The following is a 15089-nucleotide window of genomic DNA, read 5'->3' as shown; positions in this document are numbered from 1 at the left end:
CTGGCGATCCGACAACAAACGAATGCGGACTGTGACATCATCCATCACCTTCTGGATGACATATGGTCCTGTCCAGAATCGGTGAAACTTGGGGGACTCATGTTGAGGGACCACTGGTGAATGTAGGAGAACAAGCTGATCCTTCGTGAACTTCCGTGGCGGGCCAGATGTGCCATCGTAACCCTTCTTCTGGTGCTGGTGTGATTTTAGGCCGTGCTGGGGGGCACGCTCAAAGGCAGTCTCAGTTGAAGAATGAATAGAAGAGACGAATTCAGGGTAAGATGGCGGTGGTGTGTTACGGGGTAAACCATACATCACATCGAGAGGCAGAACTGGATTATAACCAAACTGGAGGCGGAATGGAGAATAGCCAGTCGATGCATGTACACTAGTGCGGTATGCTAGCACCGTGGGTTGGAGATGCAAGTCCCAGTCTCAGTGATCTGAGATTGATAAGTTGCAATCATAGCTTCTAGTGTCCGGTTAAATCTTTCAACCATGCCATCACTTTGTGGGTGGTAGGGTGCGGTTCTGGAACAGACCCCGTACGCTTACGTACGGAGATACACTAAATATACGTCAGGTAAAGTTCCGTATTAGCCAGGCGGGCATACCACAGTACTGGCACTATGCAGTGATGTATGCATAACTCTTGCTTGGGCTTGTGTATTACAGTGTAAAGATAGAAGGGCAGCAAAAAAGCAGTTTGCTGTTTCGAGTTACAGACTGCTGAGTACCTCTTCTTACACTCCACAGTTTCATGTTTGCTAGACGCTCTTGGTACCAAAGCTCATCAGTTAGCTCGGCAGTCAGTGGCCGTCACCTTTCAGTCTTTGGCGCTGTGGTGGTATTATAACACCTTTCCCTGCATGGGTCTTGGCACTTAGGCTACTAGTGCTACTGTTCGCACCCTAGGCCCTGGACTGCTGGACCTCTGGCGCCTTGCGCATAACACATTCACATGTCACCTTTCAAGCCGCCTTTGCAACCAGCTTCCCTTTAAAAGCCATTGCGTTTAACTGATGATCAATTCTTATCTGTCGAAGAGTTGGTCTGCCTCGAGCGGGACCCGACAGGCTCCAGACCCTCTCCTTACTAGTCTTCGGCCTGGCTGTGTAGCTATGGCTTGCGTTGCTCTCAAACGGTCACACTTCGATTTGCAGAACACCCCAATACAAGCTTGGTGTGGAGAGCCTTCGGCAAGGAGAAGTGTTCGTTCGCTGCAATGCCATCATGCCAGTTTTCTCCCATTCTGCCGTATAGTGCAGCAAGCTGGTCTCCAATATTCCAGTAAATTCCCGTGTCTAGAACACGTATGATCTTGGAAGCTGTAAATGGAGGCCTTCATCATTGTTTTTCCCCACGCGTGGGGAGCCTTCGGCAAGGAGAAGGTGTTCGTTCGCCCCTGCTGCCGACTTGCTCCTGAATCTTCTCCTGCCACCATGTCAACATCTAACAGCGCTGTGAATGAAGCTCCAGTTAGCTATGAGCCCAGCGGCCAACCTGTCGACCAAGACGCATCGACTGACGCGGCCCAAAGCGAAGAAACAGTAGGCAACCAGGCCGATTCCAAAGCAAGTGCAAGCGACAGCACCGAATCGGAGACCCGAGATCCGCCAAATGAACCAGGGAAGATGTTCATTGGACGACTAAGCTGGCAGACTGACCAGCCCGCCCTAAATACGTATTTCAGCAAGTACCGGGAAGTGAAAGATAGAGCGTTATGATGACCGACACAGTTACTGGAAGGTCCAGGGGATTTGGTTTAGTCACCTTCAAGGACCCCGCCTCAGTTGATCGTGTGCAAGAAGAGAAACGGCACATGCTAGACCAGGAACAGATTGACCCTAAGGCCACCCTTTGTTAATTCATTGTTTAACGTCCTTTTTTTCGCGAAAAGGTACGCAGGAGGGCGAAAAAAAAGCCCATTCCAAAAACTGGAAACCCCAATCAAACATTTTTACCAGTAAAGCATGTGATATATATAATATTTCTGGGTCTAACGGCACTTGCAGGCGTAGAACAACACTCTTTGATGGTACATTGGAGCACATGCCTGATGAATCCAACAAAACAGGTTCATAGCATGGAGTTAGCATGTCATGAATTCATTACATCTGGATTTTTACTAGGACACACACCGTACGATATTTAAAAGCCAACAAAAAAAGAAAAAGAAAACAAGACAAAGGCATGCCCGGGAGGCAAGATTATAAGTTTAAGGCCATGATCGGCACACTGTGAAACTACACACTCATGTATTTACAACTTCGCATATTATTGGTACTACTACTTTCTTGGGTTTTTTTGGTCAGAGGCAAAAAGGTACGCGGGCGCGGACGTTAAACAACGAAAAAAGAAAGGGTGGCTTAACGTTGCACTACCCCGAAGACAAGTAGTCAATACAACTAAGAAGTCATTCCTCGGAGGCCTGGCTCAGTCCACTACTGAGCCCAAAATAGTTGCTTACTTTGAGGAGAGATGGTCCAAGCCCGACGAGTGTTACTTTATTTAAACTTATACCGTAAACATATCTCGAGAACACCTCCAACATCTTCACCATTAACTGTCTTCAAGTCCAAGAAGACCAAACAAACTTAACATCAATTATCACGGTGTGCGTTTTTCTTCCCTCTTTTCCAACAAAGCCGCAATGCTATGAAATTGCCTACCGCCTTCTCTTACCTCTATAACCAGCCTCCCAGAATTCAAGCATTCTCTCTATCGCCATTTTTCGCCGATATGTTCATTACACTGACGGTATCCCAACTCCTTAATTACCAGATTTTGTATGCCTTGATCTATTTCCTTAGCCTATCCTCGATTAACTGCTCCCTCTACATAAAGTTGTCTGGCTACTCATGCTGCCCTCTGTTGCCCCGGCATGCGTTCAACCAGATACAACAGCAACTCGTAACAGTATGAGACCAAGAACTTTCTCCTCTGAGATAAAACTGCAAGAACAAAAACTGTAAACTGATTCCTACAGTTCAAAACTGACAACTAAAAAACTTCAAAGGCATGGAAGTATACATTCTAGAATGACGAAAGCGAGAGCGCAACCGCAGCCTGCGAGTATCCACAGGACTGTGCACAAATGCAAAGACGAGTGAATATATTACGACTAGATAGCATGGAGACAGCACATGCATCAAACGATACGCTACTTGAATCTCAGACAATGCAAAGGTTGAGACTGGCCTGCGGTAACAATAGTCAATACATCAGGCGCCAGCAGCATGCACTAGAATAAAAGGAATGAAACCTGAGTACAATGAAAGGTCATGCAAGATTCACCACAAGCTGGGAATATTCCAGAACATATCCCCCTTCACTCACGAGCACAGGGTCAGCAAACAAACTGTGACGAGTGAGTACTACTTCGGTACTGTATGATGAAAGAAAAACTTCATAGGTTGAGAGAGAGAGAGAGAGAGAGAGAGAGTACTGTCACAGGGCTGCCTGTAGCACTTCAGATACACAAGGCACAAACTACTCGGTGTCCAGAATAGGTACTAGATGGTGGATAGACCGTCGGTAGATCTTGTCGCCGATCTTAATATCCACTACTCGGACGAGCTTGTCTGCACCAGGATGCACTGCTGTGACTCTACCCATGGGCCATGTTCCACGGGGAGTGTTTGATGTAAGACACAGCATGATGTCACCTACGGCTACATTGCGACCTTGACGTTGCCACTTACGACGGACATTCAACAAGGGAACATACTCATCTCGCCACCTGTTCCACACGTCTGCTACAAGCCGCTGAACATACAACCAACGTTTGCGTGGGTCTCTGCTGGGGTGCTCGTCTGCTTTCACTTCCAGAGCCATTGGTGGGTCGAGTCGTCCGACGAGGAAATGTGCTGGTGTTAGAGGCTGCAAATCAGCTGCATCGGCACTTACAACTGTCAGCGGGCGCGAGTTCATCATGCCCTCAACCTGGCACATGGCAGTCACTAACTCTTCATCTGTGACGTCCGCTTTCCCTAGTACTGCTGTGAGTCCGCGCTTAGCCGTCTTGATGAGGGATTCGAATACGCCGCCGAAATGTGGTGCTCTAGGTGGGTTGAAGCGCCATCGCACGCCATCACTGACCAGTCGCTTCTCGATCTTCTCCTTGTCCATGGCCCGGACGGCCTCACGGAGTTCTTGCTCCGCGGCAGTGAAGTTGGTCCCGTTGTCGCTGACCATTTCAAGCGGGACACCACGGCGCTTTGTGAATCTCTCAAATGCTAACAGGAATGACTCAGTGGAGAGGCCATAGGATACCTCTAGGTGACAGGCACGAGTCTCAAGGCAAGTGAACAGGCACAGGTACCGCTTAGCCTGCGTCTTACCTCGGCCCTGCTTGGTCAGGAAGGGACCCGCGTAATCAACTCCTGTACGGCTGAACGGTTTCAACGAGCCTGCAACTCGGAAGTCTGGAATCTGGCCCATCATCTGGGACGCTGGCTCCGCACGGTTCTTACGGCAAGTGACGCAGTTGCTTCGAACGGCCTTGACTGTTGATGTTCCGTGAACAATCCAGTAGCGTTGTCGCAGATTGGCCAGAAGATGCTGTGGCCCAACTGCATGGAAGCACCGATGATCTTCCTGTTCGATTATCAGCTGGGTTACTCGGTGCTTTGCTGGTAGGATGACTGGGTGGCGTACGCCACTTGGCATGTTCTTTGTAGCTTGCAATCGACCTCCTACCGTCATCAGGGGTGACTCTGTTGCACTATCGAACTGGGGACAGAGAGGTGCCAGAGGGTCCGATTTCAACATCGGTTGCCTAGACTGTAGACGATGGTATGCTGTACCATGGCAATCCTTCTGGGCAGTTGCAATCCAGTGCCGCTCTGCTACTGATACTTCGTCAGTGCTGAGAACTGGAACACTGATGGAGCGGGTGCCGCCAAGCTGTACTGGCACTCTCACTGGCGTGCTGGACTGGCTGTCCGATGCGGCATCCCCCTTCGTGGACTTGCTGTCACTGACTGCCTGCTGACAGTTTGCCACAAATCGCTTGCACCATGCTGTCACGCGTACCAGTCGCGACCATGTGCTAAAGCGACCCAGGATCTCGGAGGGTGGAGGGACGACTGCAACTAGCGCCGTCTTGAGCTGACCAGGCAGCGAGGATGTGCTGACTTCCTTCATCTGAGGCCACTCATCTGGCTGCTGGCGAAGAAACTGTGGACCGGACCACCACACTGCGTCACGGCACAGTAATGCAGCAGACAAACCACGAGTACCTTTGTCTGCAGGGTTGTTCTTTCCGGGAACATGTCGCCACTGGTGTGCTCTCGTTGAGGTCTGGAGCTCAGAGATTCGGTTGCCAATGTCCACTTTGTAGCGCAGGCTGTGGCTTTGGACCCAGCCCAAGACGTTCATCGAGTCCGTCCAAAATGTGTGAGCTGACACTGGGATACCGATGGATTCAGCGACGAGATGACTAACGCGAACGCCAAGCACAGCTGCTCTCAGTTCAAGCTGCGGGATCGTCTGTCGCCTCACTGGTGCCGGCTTCGCTTTCGACATCGCTAGCGTTATTCGGGTGGTACCGTCTGGGTAGCTGGCTCTGACATACACAGCGGCTGCTATCGCCCGATCTGAGGCATCGGAGAAGCAGTGCACGGAAAGACTGGCGTTTTCGGATGGCTGTTGTGGATCCTTGAAACAGCGGCTGATCTCCAGGTTACTCAGGTCTGGGAGGCCTTGGAACCAACCCTGCCACTTGACGACTTGTTCCTTTGGCAGCAGGTCGTCCCATCCCTGTACCTGCAACCAGGCATCCTGCAGGAGTACCTTAGCCGTGATGACGTATGGCGAGATCAGGCCACGCGGATCGAATATGGAGGCCAGGCCGCGCAACACAGAGCGTCGGGTGAATGTCGTGATGTCCTTCATTTGATGCTGGAAGGTGAAGGCATCCTTCTCGGCGTTCCAACTGACGCCGAGAGTCTTGACAGTTGGGAGGCTGGTGTCACTGTCCACATCTCGGACGACATCAGGTGACCTATCTTCCTCTGGTATGGTGTTCATCACTTCAGCTTTGTTCGACAGCCATTTTCGCATGTGAAAACCGCCCTTGGCAAGTAGCTGCTGCGTTTGCTCTCTGGCCTGAATGGCACGCTGTGTGGATGGTAGTGATGACAGCATGTCGTCAACGTAGAGGTCTTTGCTTAGGCACTGCACGACGTCAGAGTCGTACTCATCACCGTGGTGGTTGATGACCTCTTTCACCGCTCGTCCTGCCAGATACGGTGATGCCTTAGCGCCGAAGAGCACACGGGTGAACTGATACACCTGCACTTGGCCATTGTCATCATACCACAGAAAGCGATGATAGCGCTGGTCATGTTCCGCCAGTTTGACTTGGAGGAACATCTCCGACACATCACCAACAAGCGCAACTGGTTCCAGTGAGAATCGGATCAACACACTGGTCATGTCGTTTTGAAGTGCAGGACCTGTAAACATCTCATCGTTGATGGTGTGTCCATCCCAGCGGGCTGCACCGTCAAATACTATTCTCACTTTTGACGTGGATTTATCTGAGCGTACTACCGGGAAATGGGGTAGGTACCACTGGTCGTTGCCGTCTTTGGCTATCTCATCCGGCTCGAAGGACCACTATGGCTACTCATGCTGCCCTCTGTTGCCCCGGCATGCGTTCAACCAGATACAACAGCAACTCGTAACAGTATGAGACCAAGAACTTTCTCCTCTGAGATAAAACTGCAAGAACAAAAACTGTAAACTGATTCCTACAGTTCAAAACTGACAACTACAAAAACTTCAAAGGCATGGAAGTATACATTCTAGAATGACGAAAGCGAGAGCGCAATCGCAGCCTGCGAGTATCCACAGGACTGTGCACAAATGCAAAGACGAGTGAATATATTACGACTAGATAGCATGGAGACAGCACATGCATCAAACGATACGCTACTTGAATCTCAGACAATGCAAAGGTTGAGACTGGCCTGCGGTAACAATAGTCAATACATCAGGCGCCAGCAGCATGCACTAGAATAAAAGGAATGAAACCTGAGTACAATGAAAGGTCATGCAAGATTCACCACAAGCTGGGAATATTCCAGAACATTGTCATTTGACTCTTCTTGCAGGAGATCCCCTCGACAGGCCCAAAGTCTTTTGGAAATCCTTAAATATAATAAAATAAGTGAACAAGCGTTTTGGAGACAGCAGTTTTAATATAGCTACAAAGACAACTAATTGCAGAGAAAGCATTTCATATAATGTCGGCATGTATGTGTAAAATGTTGTACGATTATCGCAAGGCACACAAGGAAGGGAAAGCGAGGATTCGTTCAGAACTGTTTTCTTGTTACAATCATCAGTGAATCTACGTAACAATGGAATGGGAACTACTTGAACTAATCTTATAATTATGGACAAATAAAAGTGAAAGAAGGTGAAAAAGAGCGAAACAAAAAAGGTGATAATACTACATCTATTCAGTGGGGGGCAAGCTCAGCAGGTAAGAACAATGCATACATATATGTATGTGAATCATCAGCATCAGAAAAACAACGAAAGAACCTGAACAGACGGAAGGAAGTGTGAACGGAGAGGGGGGGGGGGGGGACAATCATACTCACCACACTCGCACCTTACACTACGTAAACAATTTGAGGGTGATAACACTTTCCTTCTGTACACACAACGCTGGCTTGTACAAGTGAATGAAGATTGCCTCTAAAACGTTAAGCTGCATAATATGAGTATGACTCGCACGACACAACACAGTGAAAGAAGAATCCGAGTACGAATGACAACAATCAGGATGACCCACCAAATGTCTGTAAACTGTCGATTTCTTCACATCCAACTGGTTTACCAGTTTGAATGCCGGCAGTGTGGTAGCCGGTATATTGGTAGGACTGCTCAACACCTGTACACACGCATCAAACAACACGTACCATTGAAGATTCTACCGGAATCCCAGCGCTCTACGCGACCTAGACGCGGCCGGCCTAGAAGGAATCCAGCGCAGCCTCCAATGCAGACTTCGGAATCGACTGACAGCCCCACGGGCCCAGCGCAGGTGGCCATGACTAACGAAATGATGTCTAAGGTGTCTACGAGCACCATGTCTCATGGTGGTATGCATAGCGGGTTCTCATCCAATAACGGCTATGGCGGTGTATCGTCGCAGGCATCCGCGGCGGCTAGCGTGGCCAGTAGCATGGTAGTCGCGCTGCATGAGCTGCCTTGCGCTCCACCGATCTTCTTGTAGCATACACACACGCACGTACACACACACGCACGTACACACACACGCACGTACACACACACGTACATACGTACACACATTTTACTAAAGTAACACCAGTTACCTGCACAGAAGCCCAATGCTTTCTTCAACTTTATTGATACCTCTCCAGCCACGATAATGTGAGAAATCTTGAAGGTAAGGTGTAGATTAAAATAATCGGTAAATTTTCTGGTTTTGAGACGTCAAAAGGATATTCTTGAAGTCTTTCTTTTCAATTTGAATTGCATCAGGATGGAGTAATAAATATGCTGGACTTGAGTGTATACCAGAAACTAGCTATTCAGCTGAGTGGCGGCTTGGAAGAACACACACCGAACAGGGTGCGGCAGAGGACCCGGGCTCGCTGGGTATTTGATGACGGAACCCAGGTTGCTCGCATGTGGGAATCTATAATTTGCAGCAAATTATTTTTATTATATTATACTAGACATGGATATTGAATTAAACTGTACTCAGTGACTCTTTACATTTTACAGGCTACGTTTCATTATTATTATTATTATTGTAAAGCTTTCCTTCTGATCTTGTCTCTAAATGTGTTGTGACCTTTCCACAATAAAAAAATTCATGACGGAATATTCCTCACTCAACGTCGCCGTCGACTTCAGCTCGTCGGAGGATTGCAGAAGAGACTATGGCGTCCCAGCAGCAATTGCTAGCGGCGCACGGAGGCAGCGGCGCAGCCCAACAGCGCCATTCTACGGCATCATCCGCTGTCGCAAGAAATCACAGTCATGGGAATGACCTGTTTCGAGTTACAGACTGCTGAGTACCTCTTCTCACACTCCGCAGTTTCACGTTTGCTAAACGCTCTTGGTATCAAAGCTCAGTTCCCCCCAAGGCTCTGTTCTCGGCCCTGTCCTCTTCAGTATATACACACGAGATGTCCCTTTGGTTTCCTCGCCTGTGCCAAGTGTACAATTTGCAGATGACATAGCCCTGTACGACTCCCAGGCCTCAGCGGCGGAAGCGTCCAGAACCCTCACCACAGCGGCAACTGCTCTGGCCGGTTGGCTGAAGTCCCGAGGCCTCATCTTGAACGGCGCTAAGAGCCAGGTTCTGACTGTCTCTCCCCAGCAGCATGTACAGGAAGTAACAGTCAAAAGCGGCGACTGTCTCCTCCCTTCAGCGTCTTCTGCGCTCTACCTCAGCGTTCACCTTGACAATCGCGTAGATTGGGACACCCATGTAAACTATGTGGTCACCAAGGTTGCCAAGAAAATTGGCGCCTTGAGGCGAGCGCACCGAAGCCTATCAAGACGCTCTCGTCAGGTGTATGTGAAGGCGGTCATAATGCCCGACCTGCTTTATGGCTCCTGCAGCTTTTCAGCCGCAATGCGAGAGGATCAACTGAAACGACTGCAAACCGCGCAAAACAGAGCCATCCGCTGTATCGATGGCAACCCAGCCATGCAGCCGCTGCTAACTGCTCACTCCCTGTACCGTGTCAGCGAGCTCTACAGGCAGAAAATATTGATCACCATCTGGCGGTGCATCCACACCCGCACCTGTGCTCGCCCAGTTTCTGACCCCCGCACAAGGCACTCCTATCCGCAATCAGCAGTCAAATAGCCTACTAATACTATTACTAAGCCAGGCAAACCGTAGCCGCCGCGGTCAGCGGAGATTTTCTGTTGCTGTTGCTCTGCTGTGGAACGCTCTCCCTGGTGAGGTCCGCACAATTATCCGGCTACCTGAGTTTAAGCATGCATGTGTGCCATACGCCTGTAGGGAGTAGTTCGAGTTGCTGCTGATCGCTCTGCTCTCCCTCCCCGTGCAGTTCAGTAATCCTCATGTAGAATCACAGATACATCGTTTTCTCCCTCTCCCCCCTCCCTCCCCCGTTTACTCGCAGATATTAGTATCCTATTCTCTTACTGTGTGCTTCCATAGCTTTTACTATGTTCTTCCATAGCCACTTCTAGGCTAAGCCTCCGCCGTCATTTTATTGGGTCGTCATCCCGTTTGAATGTGCGAAGTGAAATAAAAACCAACCAACCAGTTAGCTCGGCAGTCACTGGGTCAGTGGACCTCACCTTTCAGTCTTTGGCTCCAAACCCTCTCCTTACCAGTCTTCGGCCTGGCTGTGTAGCTATGGCTTGCGTTGCTCTCAAACGGTCACACTTCGATTTGCAGAACACCCCAACACAAGATGAGTGTGGGGAGCCTTCGGCAAAGAGAAGGTGTTCGTTCGCTGCAATGTCATCATGCCAGTCTTCTCCCATTCTGCCGTATAGTGTCGCAAGCTGTTCCCCAATATTCCAGCAAATCCCAGTGTCTAGAGCACGTATCTTGGAAGACGTAAATGGAGGCCTTCATCATTGTTTTGATATATGCTAGACCAGAAACAGATCCACCCGAAGGTTGCAATACATGTACCCCGAAGACAAGTAGTCAACGAGAGAGCTTGGAAGCTCAGGGCCCTACGCTATGCTTTTTTTGCCTTGATGACCTAGACAGAAAAAAAGCATAGGGATGTTATAAACTCTTTAAAAAATCCTTTTTTTTTTAAGACATAACCTGGGATTCGAACCCGCACTATCGCCCGCCCTGCATGCATTCCCCGATACACTTCGCATACATACTAATTCTTCCAAGTTGTTTCACATTGTGATCTTGCATTTGAAAGCCCTATTTGAATATGCATTGTGGCCAGCCGTCTTTGATGGCACGGTACGGTATGGGATAGGTACGGGACAGGTACGATCGAGGGTAATACGACACCGTCCCCCGTACCGTACCGTACCATCAAACACAGCTGTCACATACAGCTTCCCGCAATATTCAAATAGGGCTTTCAAACGCAAGATTAATATAATAACGTGAAGCAACATGGAAGAATGGGTATGAATGCGAAGTGTATGGGGGAATGCATGTAGGGCGATAGTGCGGGTTCGAATCCCAGGATATGCCTGAAAAGATAGGAGAATTGAAAAATTTATAACATCCTATGCTTTTTTTGCCGTCAGATACGGATAGCGCCAGGCGTGACACAAACACACAAACACACAAACACCAAACGAGAGAGCTTGGAAGCTCAGGGCCCTACGCTATGCTTTTTTGCCTGGATGACTTAGACAAAAAAGCATAGGGATGTTATTAATTCTTATAAATTTCTACTTTTTATTTTAGACATAACCTGGGATTCGAACCCGCACTATCGCCCTGCATGCATCCCCCGATACACTTCGCATACATACTAATTCTTCCAAGTTGCTTCACGTTATGATCTTGTATTCGAAAGCCCGATTTGAATATGCATTATGGCCAGCCGTCTTTGATTGTACGGTATGGTACGGGACAGGTACGGGACAGGTACGCGACAGGTACGGTAGAGGGTAGTACGACACCATCTACCGCCTTGATGACGGCAAAAAAAGAATAGGGATGTTATGAATTTTTCAATTTTCCTATTTTTTCAGGCACTACCTGGGATTCGAACCCGCACTATCGCCCTACGTAGCTATATGCATTCCCCAATACACTTCGCATTCATACTCTTCCTTCCAAGTTGCTTCACGTCATGATCTTGCGTTTGAAAGCCCTATTTGAATAGTGCGGCCAGCTGTATGTAGCCAGCTGTGTTTGATGGTACGGTACGGGACAGATACGGGAAAGCGCCAGGCGTGACACAAACAAACAAACACACAAACACACAAACACCAAATTAAAGCTGTGTGGACCCTGGCTAGCGCCAGACGTTACTGAAGTAACGTCTTCTGCATAGCTACGGGAATTAAAGCTGTGTGGACCCTGGCTAGCGCCAGACGTTACTGAAGTAACGTCTTCTGCATAGCTACGGGAATAAAAGTAAGAAGCTATTCCTCGGAGGGACCCGGGCTCGCTGGGTATTTGATGACGGATTATTCCTCACTCAACGTCGCCGTAGGCTTCAGCTCGTCGGAGGTTTGCAGAAGAGACTATGGCGTTCCAGCAGCAGCAATTGCTAGCGGCGCACGGAGGCAGCGGCGCAGCCCAACAGCACCATTCTACGGCATCACCCGCTTTCGCAAGAAATCACAGTCACGGGGATGACCTGTTTCGAGTTACAGACTGCTGAGTACCTCCTCTCACGCTCCGCATTGGCACCCAGATTATCTATCCCGCTTTGACATCAATAATATTATCTCTTTTAGCGCACGCCGACCAAACAAAATGATTTTCAATTATCATGGCCGCAACTTTTCCTCTTTCTTTCTGCATAAAATCGGAAAGCTGTGGAACTGCCTTCCACCAAGGCTGACATCCCAAGATTCACTTTCCAAATTTCAGCAGCAATATCGCTTGCACGTGAAAAGTTCTAAATTTGACTGTAGTGGTATATTCCTGGACATTTAAATTAATTATTGTTTTTACAATGTTTAATTTTGAACAACCTAGCCCTGTGTTTATTGCTCATTATGTAGCATATACCGTAACACGTGTAGTTTTCCTCACTGTTTATTTCTATTGCATTATTTGCATCAGGAGATTTCCTCGACAGGCCATCGCCTCTGGGAGATCCTTTAATAAAGATTATCATCATCTCCGCAGTTTCATGTTTGCTAGACGCTCTTGGTATCAAAGTTCATCAGTAAGCTGGGCAGTCAGTGGCCGTCACCTTTCTGTCTTTGGCTCCAGACCCTCTCCTTACCAGTTTTCGGCCTGGCTGTGTAGCTATGGCTTGCGTTGCTCTCAAAGGGTCACACTTCGATTTGCAGAACACCCGAACACAAGATGGGTGTGGGGAGCCTTCCGCAAAGAGAAGGTGTTCGTTCGCTGCAATGTCATCATTCCAATTTTCTCCCATTCTGCCGTATAGTGTCGCAAGCTGTTCCCCGTTATTCCAGTAAATTCCAGTGTCTAGAACACGTATCTTGGAAGACGTAAATGGATGCCTTCGTCATTGTTTTGATATAATGCTAGACCAGAAACTGATCGACCGGAAGGCTGCAATACATATACGCTGAAAACAAGAGGTCAATAAAACGAAGAAGCTATTCCTCGGAGGGACCTGGGCTCGCTGGGTATTTGATGACGGATTATTCCTCACTCAACGTCGCCGTCGACTTCAGCTCGGCGGAGGATTGCAGAAGAGACTAAGGCGTTCCAGCAGCAGTAATTGCTAGCGCTAGCGGCACACGGAGGCAGCGGCGCAGCCCAACAGCACCATTCTACGGCATCACCCGCTGTCGCAAGAAATCACAGTCATGGGGATGACCTGTTTCGAGCTACAGACTGCTGAGTACCTCTTCTTACACTCCGCAGTTTCATGTTTGCTAGACGCTCTTCGTATCAAAGCTCATCAGTAAGCTGGGCAGTCAGTGGCCGTCACCTTTCAGTCTTTGGCTCCAGACCCTCTCCTCTTACAAGTCTTCGGCCTGGCTGTGTAGCTATGGCTTGCGTTGCTCTCAAACGGTCACACTTCGATTTGCAGAACACCCCAACACAAGATGGGTGTGGGGAGCCTTCGGCAAAGAGAAAGTGTTCGTTCGCTGCATTGTCATAATGCAAGTATTCTCCCATTCTGCCGTTTAGTGTCGCAAGCTGTTCCCCAGTATTCCAGTAAACTCCAGTGTCTAGAACACGTATCTTGGAAGACGTAAGTGGAGGCCTTCATCATTGTTTTGATATATGCTAGACCAGAAACAGATCGACCCGAAGGTTGCAATACATGTACCCCGAAGACAAGTAGACAATAAAACCAAGAAGCTATTCCTCGGAGGGACCCGGGCTCGCTGGGTATTTGATGACGGATTATTCCTCACGCAACGTCGCCGTAGGCTTCAGCTCGTCGGTGGATTGCAGAAGAGACTATGGCGTTCCAGCAGCAGCAATTGCTAGCGGCGCACGGAGGCAGCGGCGCAGCCCAACAGCGCCATTCTACGGCATCACCCGCTGTCGCAAGAAATCACAGTCATGGGCATGACCTGTTTCGAGTTACAGACTGTTGAGTACCTCTTCTCACACTCCGTAGTTTCACGTTTGCAAGACGCTCTTCGTATCAAAGCTCATCAGTAAGCTGGGCAGTCAGTGTCCGTCACCTTTCAGTCTTTGGCTCCAGACCCTCTCCCCTTACAAGTCTTCGGCCTGGTTGTGTAGCTATGGCTTGCGTTGCTCTCAAACGGTCACACTTCGATTTGCACAACACCCCAACACAAGATGGGTGTGGGGCCTTCGGCAAAGAGAAAGTGTTCGTTCGCTGCATTGTCATAATGCAAGTATTCTCTCATTCTGCCGTTTAGTGTCGCAAGCTGTTCCCCAGTATTCCAGTAAACTCCACTGTCTAGAATACGTATCTTGGAAGACGTAAATGGAGGCCTTTATCATTGTTTTGATATATGCTAGACCAGATACAGATCGACCTGAAGGTTGCAATACCCCGAAGACAAGTAGTCAATAAAACTAAGAAGCTATTCCTCGGAGGCCTGGCTCAGTCCACTACTGAGCCCGAAATAGTTGCTTACTCCCAGGAGAGATGGTCCAAGTCTTCTCTTCTTCTTTTTTTATTTTGCTTTGCCCGTACAAGAGGTTGCAGATATACACACATATACACGCGCGTACACACACACGTACACACATATGTACACACACACGTACACACACGTATATACACACGTACACACCTACTTACCGTACTGGCCTGCATTGTAGCGAGAGTACGGTTATGTACTCTTGATTGTAGCTAACATAGACGACACCCGGTCCAATCCATTGCGCCGCCCGGTGAACATGCTGACTGGCCACTTCGGTCACTGGACACTGAGTAACTCTCTCGTTTAGAATTCTAGCTAGGCTACATGGTGACTCACATCAC

The 15089-nt window shown here is 48.8% G+C and overlaps 2 protein-coding genes across 2 annotated transcripts; one reads left to right on the top strand and one right to left on the bottom strand.

Moving 5' to 3' along the window:
* Positions 1–1051: 1051 nt before the first annotated feature.
* On the top strand, positions 1052–2607 carry LOC135829341 (heterogeneous nuclear ribonucleoprotein D0-like). The gene is given in 3 exon segments (XM_065341746.1): positions 1052–1715; positions 1718–1862; positions 2262–2607. Coding segments are annotated over 3 exon segments (780 nt in total). The 5' UTR covers positions 1052–1334; the 3' UTR covers positions 2516–2607.
* Positions 2608–3492: 885 nt separating this feature from the next.
* On the bottom strand, positions 3493–6441 carry LOC135829340 (uncharacterized). Its single transcript, XM_065341745.1, has one exon. The coding sequence runs from the start codon at positions 6439–6441 to the stop codon at positions 3493–3495; it is 2949 nt and encodes a 982-aa protein (XP_065197817.1).
* Positions 6442–15089: the final 8648 nt, after the last annotated feature.

Source organism: Sycon ciliatum, chromosome 13 (assembly GCF_964019385.1).
Source record: "Sycon ciliatum chromosome 13, ocSycCili1.1, whole genome shotgun sequence".
Taxonomy (NCBI): Eukaryota; Metazoa; Porifera; class Calcarea; order Leucosolenida; family Sycettidae; genus Sycon; species Sycon ciliatum.
The sequence above is the reverse complement of the archived record's forward strand: the minus strand, read 5'-3'. Positions and strand labels throughout refer to the sequence as shown.

Bases quoted from the DNA above. Each gene is read 5' to 3' on its own strand.
- LOC135829340 (XM_065341745.1), bottom strand. From the start codon at position 6,441: ATGACCAGTGTGTTGATCCGATTCTCACTGGAACCAGTTGCGCTTGTT.